Here is a 13,150-nt window from a genome sequence, read left to right as displayed (position 1 = left end):
AAAGAGGACCTGATGCGGAGGGCTTAGGTGGAGAGCAAATGCTTTGAAAATAATTAGGGCAAAGAATGTACAGATGTGCTTTACACAATTGATGTATGTATATGTGTGGATTGTGATAAGAGTTGTATGAGCCCCTAATAAAATGTTTTAAAGAAAAAAAAACAATTAAATGCTGACATGCTAAGAAATAGAATCCCTATGTCTTACAAATAACAAATGCATACACAAGGATATTAACTACCCTTAAAGAGGTGTACTATTTGTGTATGTTTCATATAATAAGATGACATTCTGGTGTGACAGAAAATGCCATTTCAGAGTAGAAATTATTGCTTCTTTCTGAGTCAGCCATAACAATTATTCAGAGGTTATCTAAATAATGGCTGAGCGTTCAGATAAGAGAGCTGAGAAAAGCTCTCTTAGATCATGTGTGGGCCTGGAAGACAGGAAGACTCTGAAAATAATTCTACCAGGCAAGGCAAACACGTGACACAGAGAAAAGATAATTGGAGGTAGCGGAACACTTTTCAGAAGCAGTGGCTTGTTCTTTGTTCCTGCCTGTCTTCTAAAAAGATTACAGAAAGCTGGAAACGACAGAGACTATTGGAATGAGGGATACTACACGGGGATGTGCTGAGGACGACTGCTACACACGGGACCTTGCCCACAGAGGGGCACGTGCCACCGCCTGGGGTACGGCTGAAGGGCACACGAGGGAAAGACTGGCTCTCTGTGTGGAGCAAATGGCTCAGCCTCTAGCTCCGGGACAGTTGGTGGTTGGAACCCACCCAAGGTCACCACTGAAAGCAGGCTTGGTGATCTGCTTTCCGAAGGTCACAGTCATGAACATCCTGCAGAGCAGTTCTATTCTGCTTAATTCATTTCCCCTTAATTCATTCAACCCAGGATGTTGACCATTATAATTCGGAATTTTAAATCGGGGAAGCTAGGGCTCTCTACACAAATGAACTACTCAACACTTCAGTTATTACACTCAAAATGGCCTACTTTGAATACAAAGTTCCTCTCCGTAGACTAAGGCTTCTCATACGTGCGAGGAGTAAAATGAACATCCAAAGGGTTAGGAAAGGGACTAAATAAGATGCTATGGGAAAGCATGCAAGGCTTGAGCATCCCCAGGCAACAAACAGCCATTGCGATGATTGTCTTTGTCAGTCATCGTCGATAAGTAGTGGCATCGATTATGGATCAATCCAGTCAATATGTCAGTGCCGAGAAGAGCTATATGCAGAGTTAAAGGTGACAATAGCTTACAGAACTGCAGTCAGCAGTCAATGGGGGAAGTGTAGAGAACGGGCATGTGGGGAGCAGACGAGGATTATTAGATTATCTGAGAAATACAAGTTGACAGAATGTAAATCAATCTGTAGGGCAGAGAATTTAACTTCATCCATGGAATTTGGTCTTTGTACTTGGTTCCTGAAATGCAACCTCTGAAAACTTCAAAGGACCTTTGATGAACCATACCAACAACACTGGAGGGTTTATGCCGATGAGGTACATAAAGTGGGGGCTGGCCATGCTGGAAAGATCACCTCCTTTTATCAGTGTGTGTGTGGAGCCAATCACACATTCCTGCAAAATGAGCTCCCAATCAAGGCTCTGCACGCGAGAGTTCCATAAGCTTCTTATTTGGTGACATGTATCCACGCACATGGTGACTAGCATGTCCCTTTTGGGACCACGTGGAAATAAGTTGGGAATGCTGCCTAGGTCATAGTGAATTTGCTTGATAAGGGTCTCCCTCTCACAGTCTATTCTATAGCTCACACCAAATAATTGGGTGGGATCATGCAAAAAGGGTGAATGAAACTAATGGTCAGTTTTGCCATGCTGTCGAATTAAAATCAGCCATCTCAGAAGCAGAACAGCAGATCCCACCACTATCAAGAAAGAAGAGGAGGGCAGAGCATGTCTTTTAGACCCCAAGATCCTGGTCCTGAATCTTTTAAATCCAGGAGAAGATGACACGAGAGATGTGGCCAAGAAATTGGTAGCAGTGGAGGTGGCAGTGTGAGCAGAGCTGTGGTGTTCCTGACCCACTGAGTGAAGAAACTGGGTGCTTTGGGTCAGGATTGGTGTTTTGGGTAAATTAGTGTTCCCTTTGAGCAGCTCTTCGCAGTGCTGGGTATGCTTTTGACCGCACGAACTGTAGCTTTCCTAATAAACCCCATGGTCTGGAGTTCCATCTGTGAGGGCTGTGTGGCCACTGAACTGTGTTATCGACCTCAGCGGGGAAACACAAAGTGCTGTGGGAGGGAAGGGTGGTGTCAGAATTGGTAAAGAACGTTGGAGGAGGCGGCTTGCCTGACGTCCTCCTCACAGGCGTGGGCCAAGGGCTAATGCTGATGGCGATTCTCCTGCAGCCCATTATAAACTGGCTGGTTAGCTTGCAGTGCCACCCTTGTGGATACCAGCCCATACTTACCCCCAAGTACAGCGAGGGCTCCCTCAGAATGAAAACAGAAGACAACAAAAAAACCTAACTCAAAACCACTCCGAAGTCAGTTCCAAATTAAAGAACAGACCTGTGCCATAGGGTTTCCAAGGCTGTAAAGCTTTAGAAAAACAGTGTCTCATCTTTCTCCCACAAGGCAGCTCTTGGCTTCAAACCACCAGCCTATCACTTAGCAGCCAAGTATTTTAACCAGTGCCACTGGGGTTCCTTAAATTGCAAAGGGAGGTACTCAACATAGCCCATGATGGTAAGCACCATAAATTGAGAATAAGGAGTAACGTGCTCCACTGAAAATCCAAAAATAAAAACCACAAGCACCGTCTCCTACTGTAATTCTGAAGTAGGCAAGAACAGCCTCCAAAGAGATGGCCCCATTTTAGCAAGCTGCTTTCTACAAGTGAGAAGCAAAACAAAAAAACTGACAGTATAAAATACGGTAAAACGTGGCTATGGATACAACACTTTAAAACTGTCACTAAAAAGTATAACTTCTACATAGAAATCAAAAAGAATTGCAAAATAATTACCTTAAACGGCGAACCACATCCAAGGAAGCAAGTACAAAGTACTGCTGTGTTAACTGGTGAGCAGACCTGCTCTGCTGCTTCCGGAGATGGAAGCTAACCCGCACGGGCAAGGTAGTTAAGTACAAACAAAGCAGAGAACGAGGGAGCTCGTTTTCATGGGAATTGTTGTGAATATAAGTTAAAATATATGTGTACTATTAAGATTTTGTAGGTTGATAACATGAAAAAAAGTCTGTGATGGGAGAGGGGGAGGCAGGGTAAAGGAAGTAGGTGTTAACAAATCCGGAGACAAGGGAACAACAAGTGATCTAACATCAATGGCAAGGAGAGTAGAGTAGCCTGGTAGGGCTTGATCAAGGGCAATGTAACTGACAGTAATTACTGAAGCCCGAATGAAGGTTGAACATGATAGTGGGACAAGAGGAAAGTAAAAGGAAATAGAGGAAAGAACTAGGAGGCAAAGGGCATTTATAGAGGTCTAAATGCAGGCATGTACATATGTAAATATATATAAGATGATAGGGAACTAGATCTATGTGCATATATGTATAGGTTTAGTATTAAGGCAGCAGATGGACATTGGGCCTCTACTCAAATACTCCCTCAATGCAAGAACATTTTGTTCTATTAACCTGGCATTCCATGATGCTCACCTTCCCGACACAACCGCTGAAGACAAAGTGGGTGAATAAGCAAATGTGGTGAAGAAAGCTGATGATGCCTGGCTATCAAAAGATATAGCATCTGGGGTCTTAAAGGCTTGAAGATAAACAAGCAGCCATCTAGCTGAGAAGCAACAAAGCCCACATGGAAAAAGCACACCAGCCTGTGTGGTCCTGAGGTATTGATGATACCTATTAGGGACCAAAGGCCCAGAACAAAAAATCAGATTAATGTGAATGAGGGGAGTGCGGAGTGGAGACCCAAAGTCCATCTGTAGACATCTGGACATCCTCTTACAGAAGGGTCCTGGGGAGGAAACTAGCCAGTCAAGATACAGTATAGCACCTATGAAACGTACAACTTGCCTCTAGTTCTTTAATGCTTCCTCCCCATCCCTGCCACACACACTATCATGACCCCAATTCTACCTTACAAATCTGGCTATACCAGAGCATGTACACAGGTACAGATAAGATCTGGAAACACAGGGAATCCAGGACAGAGCCCTCAAGACCAATAGTGATTGTAGTGATATCAGGAGGGTAAGGGGAAGGTATGTGGGAGTAGAAATGGAGAGCCGATCACAATGATGGACATATAACCTCCTTCCTGGGGGGCGGTCAACAAAAAAGCCGGTGAACGGAGACATTGGTCAGTGTAAGACATGAAAAAAATAATTATAAATTATCAAGCGTTCACAAGAGAGGGAAGATGGAGAAGGGGGGAAATGAACTCATACCAAGGCTCAAGTAGAAAATGTTTTGAGAATGATGATGGCAACATATGTACAAATGTGCTTGACACAATGGATGGATATATGGATTGTAATAAGAGTTGTATCAGCTTCCAATAAAATGAATTTATAAAAAGAAAAATAAGTCTGTGAAATGTCCTTCAGTCCCCTGGGAAGCGACCCAGAAATCAAGCAGTGGACGAATTGGGGCTGACTAATCCAATCAGCAGCCTTGCTAGAATCCACTCACAAATGGCAGAAGTGTAAAGTTCAAAAACTAAAGCTTTCCAATGAAGGCTTTCATACCCAAGTATTCTAATAAAGTTGTGAATGGGGAAATTGCTTCTTTGAGATGCTTAAAACCTAGTTGTGCATCGTTCGGATTGCGTTCTGTGCCCCTGAGGCAGTGTTGACTAGGCAGCGCTCCTGCTCTAGTTGAACTCTACTCCAGAAACGTTAGAGACAAGTGACTCTGAAGAGGTCATCAGTATGAGCCAATGTGAGTCTAGCTAGATTCCCACCCGCCTGGAGGGAAAAGATGATCCAGCATCAGGCGCTTTTCAATGGCACTATTCTTAACCCTGGTGCATTCTCGTACTGTCCCTCTCTCCCACTTCTCAAATGGAGTAAGACGACGGACTTCATCAAAAAAAAAAAAAAAAAAAAAGTTTGTTCATCAAGACCCTATCAGCAAAGTGAAGAGACAACCCTATGAGTTGAGGGAAATGTAGGTGAGCCAGGTAACTGCTAAGCATTTCGTATTCAGAAGACACACAACCATGTGTTCAGAAGACTGCAACCACGTAACCAACAGAGAACGCAACGCAAAGAAATCATCAATCGGACAGAGCCGAACTTTGTAAAGTTACACAAAAGAAAAGCATGGAAAGCTACTCACCGTCATTAGGGACATGCCATCTCTCAAGCCTGAAACCAAATAAACATCAAACCCAACCAATCAACTGCCATGGAAACAATGCTGACTCATAGCAACCTGGCAGGACAGAGAAGTGCTGCCCTGGAGTTTCTGAACCTGCCAGAGTCTTTGGGGCACAGCCAGCCTCATCTTTTCTCTGTGGGCACTGACTCCTTCTCATCGAGTAAGGTGGCTATACTTAAGACGGGGGCAGCAGGGGGCTCACAAGTATGGAGGAAGATGTGGACAAACTGAAACTCTCTTGCACCGTTAATACGAAAAAAAAAAAACTAATGTCGTCACTATGGGAAACAGTCTGGAGGTTTTTTTAAAGTTAAACAGAGTTAACAGTAATTCCTCTCCAAGGTATATACCCAAAAGCTTTAAAAACAAGAATGCAAGCACATACTTAATATTCATTGCCACACTATCAACAGTAGCCAAAAGGTAGAAATAACTTAAATGTCCTGAACAAATGAATGAACAAAATGTTATAGATCCATGCAATACATTCTTTCTCAACTATAAACAGGGATGAAATCCTGATACCCATGACAACGGGGATGAGACTCAAAAACATGATGATGAGGAAAAGGTGTTAGTCACAAAGACATCAATTTTATATCCCACTTATAGAAAATATCTAATAGACAAATGCATAATGGAAAAAGATGGAAAAGAGGGGGACGGGTATGTAAATAACAATATTTACATATGTACACACCTGCATCTAGACCTCCACAAATGCCCTTTACCTCCTAGTTCTTCCCTCTTGTTCCACTATCATGTTCAGCCTTCATTTGGATTTCAGTATTTCCTGTTACATTTCTCTTGCTCAAGCCCTACCAGGCCTCTTACACCCTCTTCGCCACCGATTTGGATCACTGTTCTTTGAATCATTTGTTCCCTTGTCCCTGAGTTTGTTAACACCACTATGTGCATATATTTATAAGTTTATTACTATTAAGGAAGCAGATGGACATTAAGCCTCCACTCAAGTACTCCCTCAATGCAAGAATGCTCACCATCCCAACACGATTGCTGAAGACAAATAGGTGCATAAGAAAATGTGATGAAGAAAGCTGATGGTGCCCGGCTGTCAAAAGACATAGCAGCTGGGGTCTTAAAGGCTTGAAGGTAAACAAGCAGCCATCTAGCTGAGAGGCAGCCAAGCCCACATGGAAGAAGCATACCAGCCTATGTGATCATGAGGTGTCAAAGAGATCAGGTTTCAGGCATCAAAGAAGAAAAAATCATAACATTGTGTGCTTATCTTCCCAATACAATGGCTGAGGACAGATAGGTGCACAGACAAATGTGGTGATGAAAGCTGATGGTGCCTGGCTATCAAAGGATATAGTGTCTTGGATTTTAAAAGCTTGAAGGTAAACAAGTGGCCATCTAGCTCAGAAGCAACAGAGTCCACATGGAAGAAGCACACCAGCCTGTGCTATCACAAGGTGTCAAAGGAGTCAGGTATCAGGCATCAAGGAACAAAAAATCATTGTGAATGAGGGGGAATGCAGATTGGGGACCCAAAGCCCATCTGTAGGCAACTGGACGTTCCCCTGAGAGAAGGGTCATGGGGAGAAGATGAGCCAGTCAGGGTGCAGTGTAGCAACAATGAAACATAAAACTTTCCTCTAGTTCTTAAATGCTTCCTGCCCCCCCCACCCCCACCCCTATCATGATCCAGATTAGACCTTACAAATCCGGCTACACCAGAGGATGTGCACTGGTACAGATAGGAACTGGAAACACAGGGAATCCAGCCAGGACAGATGATCCCTTCAGGGCCAGTGGTGAGAGTGGCGATACCAGGATGGAGGGTGGGGTGAAAGGGGGAACCTATTACAAGGATCTACATATAACCTTCTCCCTGGGGGATGGGCAACAGAAAAGTGGGTGAAGGGAGATATCAGATAGTGTAAGCTATGACAAAATAATAATTTATAAATTATCAAGGGTTCATGAGGGAGGGGGAATGGTGAGGGAGGGCAAAAAATGAGGAGCTGATACCAAGGGCTTAAGCAGAAAAGCAAATGTTTTGAGAATGATGGTGGCAACAAATGTATAAATGTGCTTGACACAATGGATGTTATGTATGGATTGTGATAAGCATTGCACGAGCCCCCAATAAAATAATTTTTTTAAGAGGGAAAAGTAAGTGCTATGGATCATTGCTGAGTGATTGGAAAATTTGGGAACAGAGAATATGCACAAGGCAAACATATTTAGTATCAATGAATTGTAGATGTAAAAGAGGTTTAATTGACAAAGGCTGTGTTATATATTTACCACGATGGACTAGAGTTATTTGACAACAACAATAACAAAATAAATGAAAAAGATGATGGGATGAAACAGGGCTGGTGTAAGTTGACAAAGTAGAAGGCTAGGAGCCAGTCAGAAACAAACATTTCATCGTGTTGCTGTGCATAAGCACCTACACACTTATCGAAGGAACAAAGACATATCTGTGCATATGGGGTTGCACTGATACAGACGAGTTACTAAAGGGAAAGACGGTGGATCAATAGATGGCTGAAGATCAGCAAAAGACAACTTTGTGATGATTGGTATGGTTGTTCAGTATCCAGGATTGGATATTTCAGCTTTTTATCTCAAAAAAGGAAAAAATAGAAACCAAAACAAAGATTAAAAACCTCATGCCATCCAGTTAATTCTGACTCACAATGACCCTCTGGACAGGGTAGACCTGCCCCCATGGGTTTCTGAGACTGTGATTCTTTATGGGAGGAGAAAGTCTCCTCGTTCTCTCTTGGAGCACCAGGTGGTTTCAAACTGCTGACCTTGAGATCAGCAGCCCAATATGTAGCTTCCTATCTGGTAAATAAAAATTGAGTAACTCTTCATGCAAATATTCATTATTTAAATATCATTTCATGATTCATCTTAATTTCTGATGGTTACGGCATCAATAGTAGTTTGAAGATTGTAGTTTCTTATTAAGATTTTTTAAATCATTTTATTGGGGGTTTGTACAACTCTTATCACAATCCATACATCCATCCATTGTGTCAAGCAAATTCATACATTTGTTGCCATCATCATTCTCAAGACATTAGCTTTCTACTTGATCCCTTGGTATCAGCTCCTCATTTTCCCCCTTCCTCCCCCATCCTCTCTCCCTCATAACACCTTGATAATTTATAAAATTATTGCTTCATGTCTTACACTGACCTCTGTCTTTCACCCACTTTTCTGTTGTCCGTCCCCCAGGGAGGGGATTATATGTAGATCATTGTGATCAGTTCCCCCTTTGTTCCCCCACCTTTCCCTTACTCTCCTGATATCACTCTCAATATTGGTCGTGAGGAGTTTATCTGTCCTGGATTCCCTGTTTCCAGTTTTCATTTGTACCCATGTATATGCTCTGGTCTACCGGATTTGTCAGGTAGAACTGGGGTCATGATAGTGGGGGGAGGACGGAGATATGCATTAAAGAACTAGAGGAAAGTTGTATGTTTCCTCAGTGTTACACTGCACTCTGACTGGCTAGTCTCCTCCCCGTGACCCTTCTGTAAGGGGACGTCCAATTGTCTACCGATGGGCTTTGCGTCTCTGCTCTGCACTCCCCATCATTAACATTGATAGGATTTTTTGTTCTGAGCCTTTGATACCTGATCCCTTCAACACCTCGTGATCACACAGGCTGGTGTGCTTCTTCCATGTGGACTTTGTTGTTTCTCAGCTAGATGGCTGCTTGTTTACCTTCAAGTCTTTAAGACCCCAGATGCTGTATCTTTTCATAACCGGGCACCATCAGCTTTCTTCACCACATTTGCTTATGCACCCATTCTGTCTTCAGCAATTGTGTCAGGAAGATGAGCATCACGGAATGCCAGGTTATTAGAACAAAGCATTCTAGCAGTGAGGGAGTACTTCAATAGAGGACCTATGTCCATCTGTTAACCTTTATACTAAACCTGTAAATATATGTATATAGATCTTAGTATTTTATAATTTATGACTAAATACGTAAGAAGATATTGATTAAAATGATCCTGAAATATTTTTAGCCTCAAAGAATATTTTGTGATGCAAATTACCCTTTAATTGAGTTTTAAGCAATGTTTGACATTTTGTTCAATAATATAAACTCTGCAAAAAAAATTATCTCCCAAGTTTCTATCTAATTAGTACATGATCTTTTTTAGTGACAATTCATGTTCCCTTAGAAAACAAAATCACTGCCATCTACTTAGATATTAGCTAATTAAAGACATTCAAATAATGTCACCTTCTGTTTATGATACCCTTAAATCTAAAAGTACAGTAGTAATGGGTTCAGTTATTAATCAAGTAAGATTGGACATTTTCTAAGGAACTGTAAAAAAAAAGTGCTACAACATGTGTAAAAATAGTTCGAAACAAAAGTTCAGCTAATTATAAAGCACCTAAAGACCCAGAGAGATGAGATGGAACACTTGTGCAGATATAATAAAATGCATGGGTTGGTGGCCCTCACTCTCTAATTATACAGCAGCTACTAATTCCTATAAGTGGTGCGAAGCAATAATTTGTACTAGATTATCATATCATGGCCCATGAAACTGAACACAACACCCTGCCCTCCCTTAGGATGAAGCTCAGCTCTCAAAGACATAAATATTTGCACTTGTGTGCCTGTTCCCAGGCCCTGGAATAAGCCATTATAGATCGCTAGGCATATGTTTAATTCTTTTGATTTAAGCCAAGTTTAGGGTGGTGATTAAAGTGGCTAAGAGAGCATGGTATCGCTACTCCCATTATTGTTCCTGAGGGGTTGATCTGTCCTGGATTCGTGTGTTGAGGGCTCTTATCTGCACCAGTGTACTTGCTCTGGTCTAGACAGATTTGTACGGTAGAACTGGGGTCATGATAGTGGGGAGAGGAAGTGTTAAAGAACTACAGGAATATTGTGTGTTTTGTTGATGCTACACTACCTCCTGGCTGGCTCATCCCTTCCTTATGACCTTTCTGTGCGGGGGAGGTATTTATTCTTATGGCTCTAATCCCCTGCTTTCATGTAACCTCGTAGAGAACCTGACAGCCATACGATAACATAAAATGTTATTGAAATAGAAGTCTGTGCCTCACTCTATGTATTACTCAAGATCTCCATAGCCCTCCCACTCCTTTTACCGGCCACCCACACTGAATTTCCACTCAGCAGTTATCCCTCAACATCACCCACTCCTCAGGTCTCAGCTACCTCGTAGAGAAAAAGGACAGGCAGAATCTTCATACACAGTCCTAGCCTCTCCAGGCACCTACGAGTCCATGTCTTCATTAGCAAGTATGTCCACTCAACAGACTGTTACCTACTAAGAGTTCTTCAGGCCTTCTTGCTTAAACCTTCAAATTCCTTCCCTTACTCCCATTTTGAACTTCAACCTTTAACAGTTTATACTGCCTCCGACTCTCTGCAGTCCCATTCCTTGCCAAGTAATAATCCCAAACCTCAGAAGACCAACTCTTCCTCCCGAACTTTCCAGAACCATTTCTACTCCTACCACGGAGAAGCGGTGCCTGCAAAGAAGGCGTAGCACTAGTGACTTAGGAAATCAAGGTCAGTCTTGCTCACAGGACGGCAGACAGCCTTGCTCAACCAATCATTCATTTGTGGTATTGTGGGTGTGATAGAGTTGAGTAGTTATGACAGAGATGATTAGATGGTCGACTAAACCTAAAATATTAACAATCTGATCCTTCACAGAAAATGTTTGCGCAATCCTAAATATGATAAATCAGAAGGAAAGAGTCACTAATGATGCTCTTCAGGGTTACCTCAAACAACATGACAAAGGTTTCACTCAAAAATAGACGATGATAACATGCCCGCCAAAGTTCCCAGAGAGAGACTCAACAGGTACCTCAGTCCCAATGAAGGTAGGACGAATATACAGGCTAGCAGAGGTTGAATACGGCACCCATTCCTGATCCAGGTTCACAAGCTGCTGAATACACTTTAAGAGCTCTTCTTTGTCAAATACCTGAAAAAAAAGGAAAAATAGAATTAATGATGCCATTTTCTCCAATGAGCAATGAACCTTGTAGAAGCAGTAGAACTTCTTGGGGGGTAATATTAAGAGAAGCCAAAGCATGCTTTTCTATGAGCATTTTTGGTAAATTTTTACTTAACAATGCAAATAGATATAAGCACACAATGTTCATTGCAGCACAATTCACACACAAAAAATGTAGAAACAATCTACCTGTATACCAATAGATGAAGGGATCAACAATGGGAGGAATGCATGCAATGAAATATTCATCCATAAAGGGGTGCATTACTGATGCATACGACAACATAGATGAACTTCAAAAGCATGCTAAGTGAAACAGGTCCATCACAAAAGGACAAGTACTCTGTGACATCACATACATTGAATTCCTAGACTAGGCAGTGTCCGTCATGAAAGGACAAGTACTCTGTGACATCATGTACATGGAATACCTAGCCTAGGCAGTGTCCGTCACGAAAGGACAAGTACTCCATGACATCACGTACATGGAATACCTAGACTAGGCAGTGTCCGTCACGAAAGGACATGGAATACCTAGACTAGGCAGTGTCCGTCATGAAAGGACAAGTACTCTGTGACATCACGTACATGGAATACCTAGACTAGGCAGTGTACAGAAATCAAAGCTCCCGAGAGGTTGCAGGGTCTGAGAGCGTGGGTCCCTGTTCAGAAAACACTGTGTTTCTCTCAATGAGGACCGGGCAACACACACTGGTGATGGCTGCCCACCACGGGAATGGAGAGTCCATCCCTTGGGATCCACTGTGAATTGGTCCCAGGACACCCCAGCCTATACCCAAATCCTCACATCCTCAAGTACCTTATAGAATACGGTATAGTATTCACATATAACCTACGTGTATCCTCCTATAAACATTAACTCATCTCTAGATTCCAACCCAACTCTGCCATCAAGTCAAATGTGACGCATTATAACCCTATGTAGGGTTTCTAAGGCAGATAGCCTCCTCTTTCTTCCAGTGAGCAACTGTTGGGTTTGAACCACCAACCTTGCAATTAACAGTCCAACTGGCATTGTTAACGAATACAATTTAAATACCACGTTATACTTTCGTTTGAGAGATTGCTCTGACTACTTATTTGCTCTCTTACCACTCAGAACATACTTGCTTGAATCTGCAGACACGGAACCCAAGGATACAGGGGGTCAATTGTGATCAGTGTCACTAAACTATACAGATGACAAATGTTGAATTGGTGAAGGCTGTGTTACAAATAAGAACCCTGGTGGTGATGTGGGCAAAGTGTTGGTCTGATAACCACAAAGACAGCAGTTCAAATCTACAAGTCAACCTTTGGGAGAAAAATGAGGCTATCCTGTAAAGATTTGCTACCACCTTGGAACAGCAATCAAGGGTCCTAGAGATGGTAACAACTCGATGTCAGCAGGTTGGTTGGTTTTGGGAGTTACAAATATTTATATGCAAAAAAGTGCTAAGAAAATTGAGTATAAACATGCAAAAGAAGTTTATTTCCTACTTCTTATAAAACATAAAGATCAGTTGGATTTGGATGAAATACGTTAGTGTGATAAAATATTAAGATGTTTATAAAAGCTAATGAATGCAAAACTGATGATCTGTTCTGAAACCTTCATCTCATTCACAATTAAATCATGATAAGAACTTTAAATTCCTTTCGTCTTTAAAGTAGTGAAAGATTTCTCTTTCTGTTTGGGTCTTTAACAAAATAACATTTGTTTTCTTATACTTGGGGAAGCCAGAAGCCTACAGGCCAAATTCAGGACTCCACCTTTAGGGGACGCTTTCTTCCTGGGCT

General features: G+C 42.1%; 1 protein-coding gene across 4 annotated transcripts in view; it reads right to left on the bottom strand.

Annotated features, from left to right (window-relative positions):
- The window catches only part of BCAT1 (branched chain amino acid transaminase 1), a 114,903-nt gene that overhangs the window by 41,977 nt on the left and 59,776 nt on the right, over positions 1-13,150 (bottom strand). For all 4 annotated transcript variants that reach the window (XM_075551985.1, XM_075551988.1, XM_075551987.1 and 1 more), the window contains one exon: positions 11,198-11,317. In XM_075551985.1, coding sequence (XP_075408100.1) covers positions 11,198-11,317 — 120 coding nt within the window. The remainder of the gene's footprint in view (positions 1-11,197; positions 11,318-13,150) is intronic.

This window comes from Tenrec ecaudatus, chromosome 6 (assembly GCF_050624435.1).
Source record: "Tenrec ecaudatus isolate mTenEca1 chromosome 6, mTenEca1.hap1, whole genome shotgun sequence".
Taxonomy (NCBI): domain Eukaryota; kingdom Metazoa; phylum Chordata; class Mammalia; order Afrosoricida; family Tenrecidae; genus Tenrec; species Tenrec ecaudatus.
This window is presented reverse-complemented; position numbering and strand designations above follow the sequence as displayed.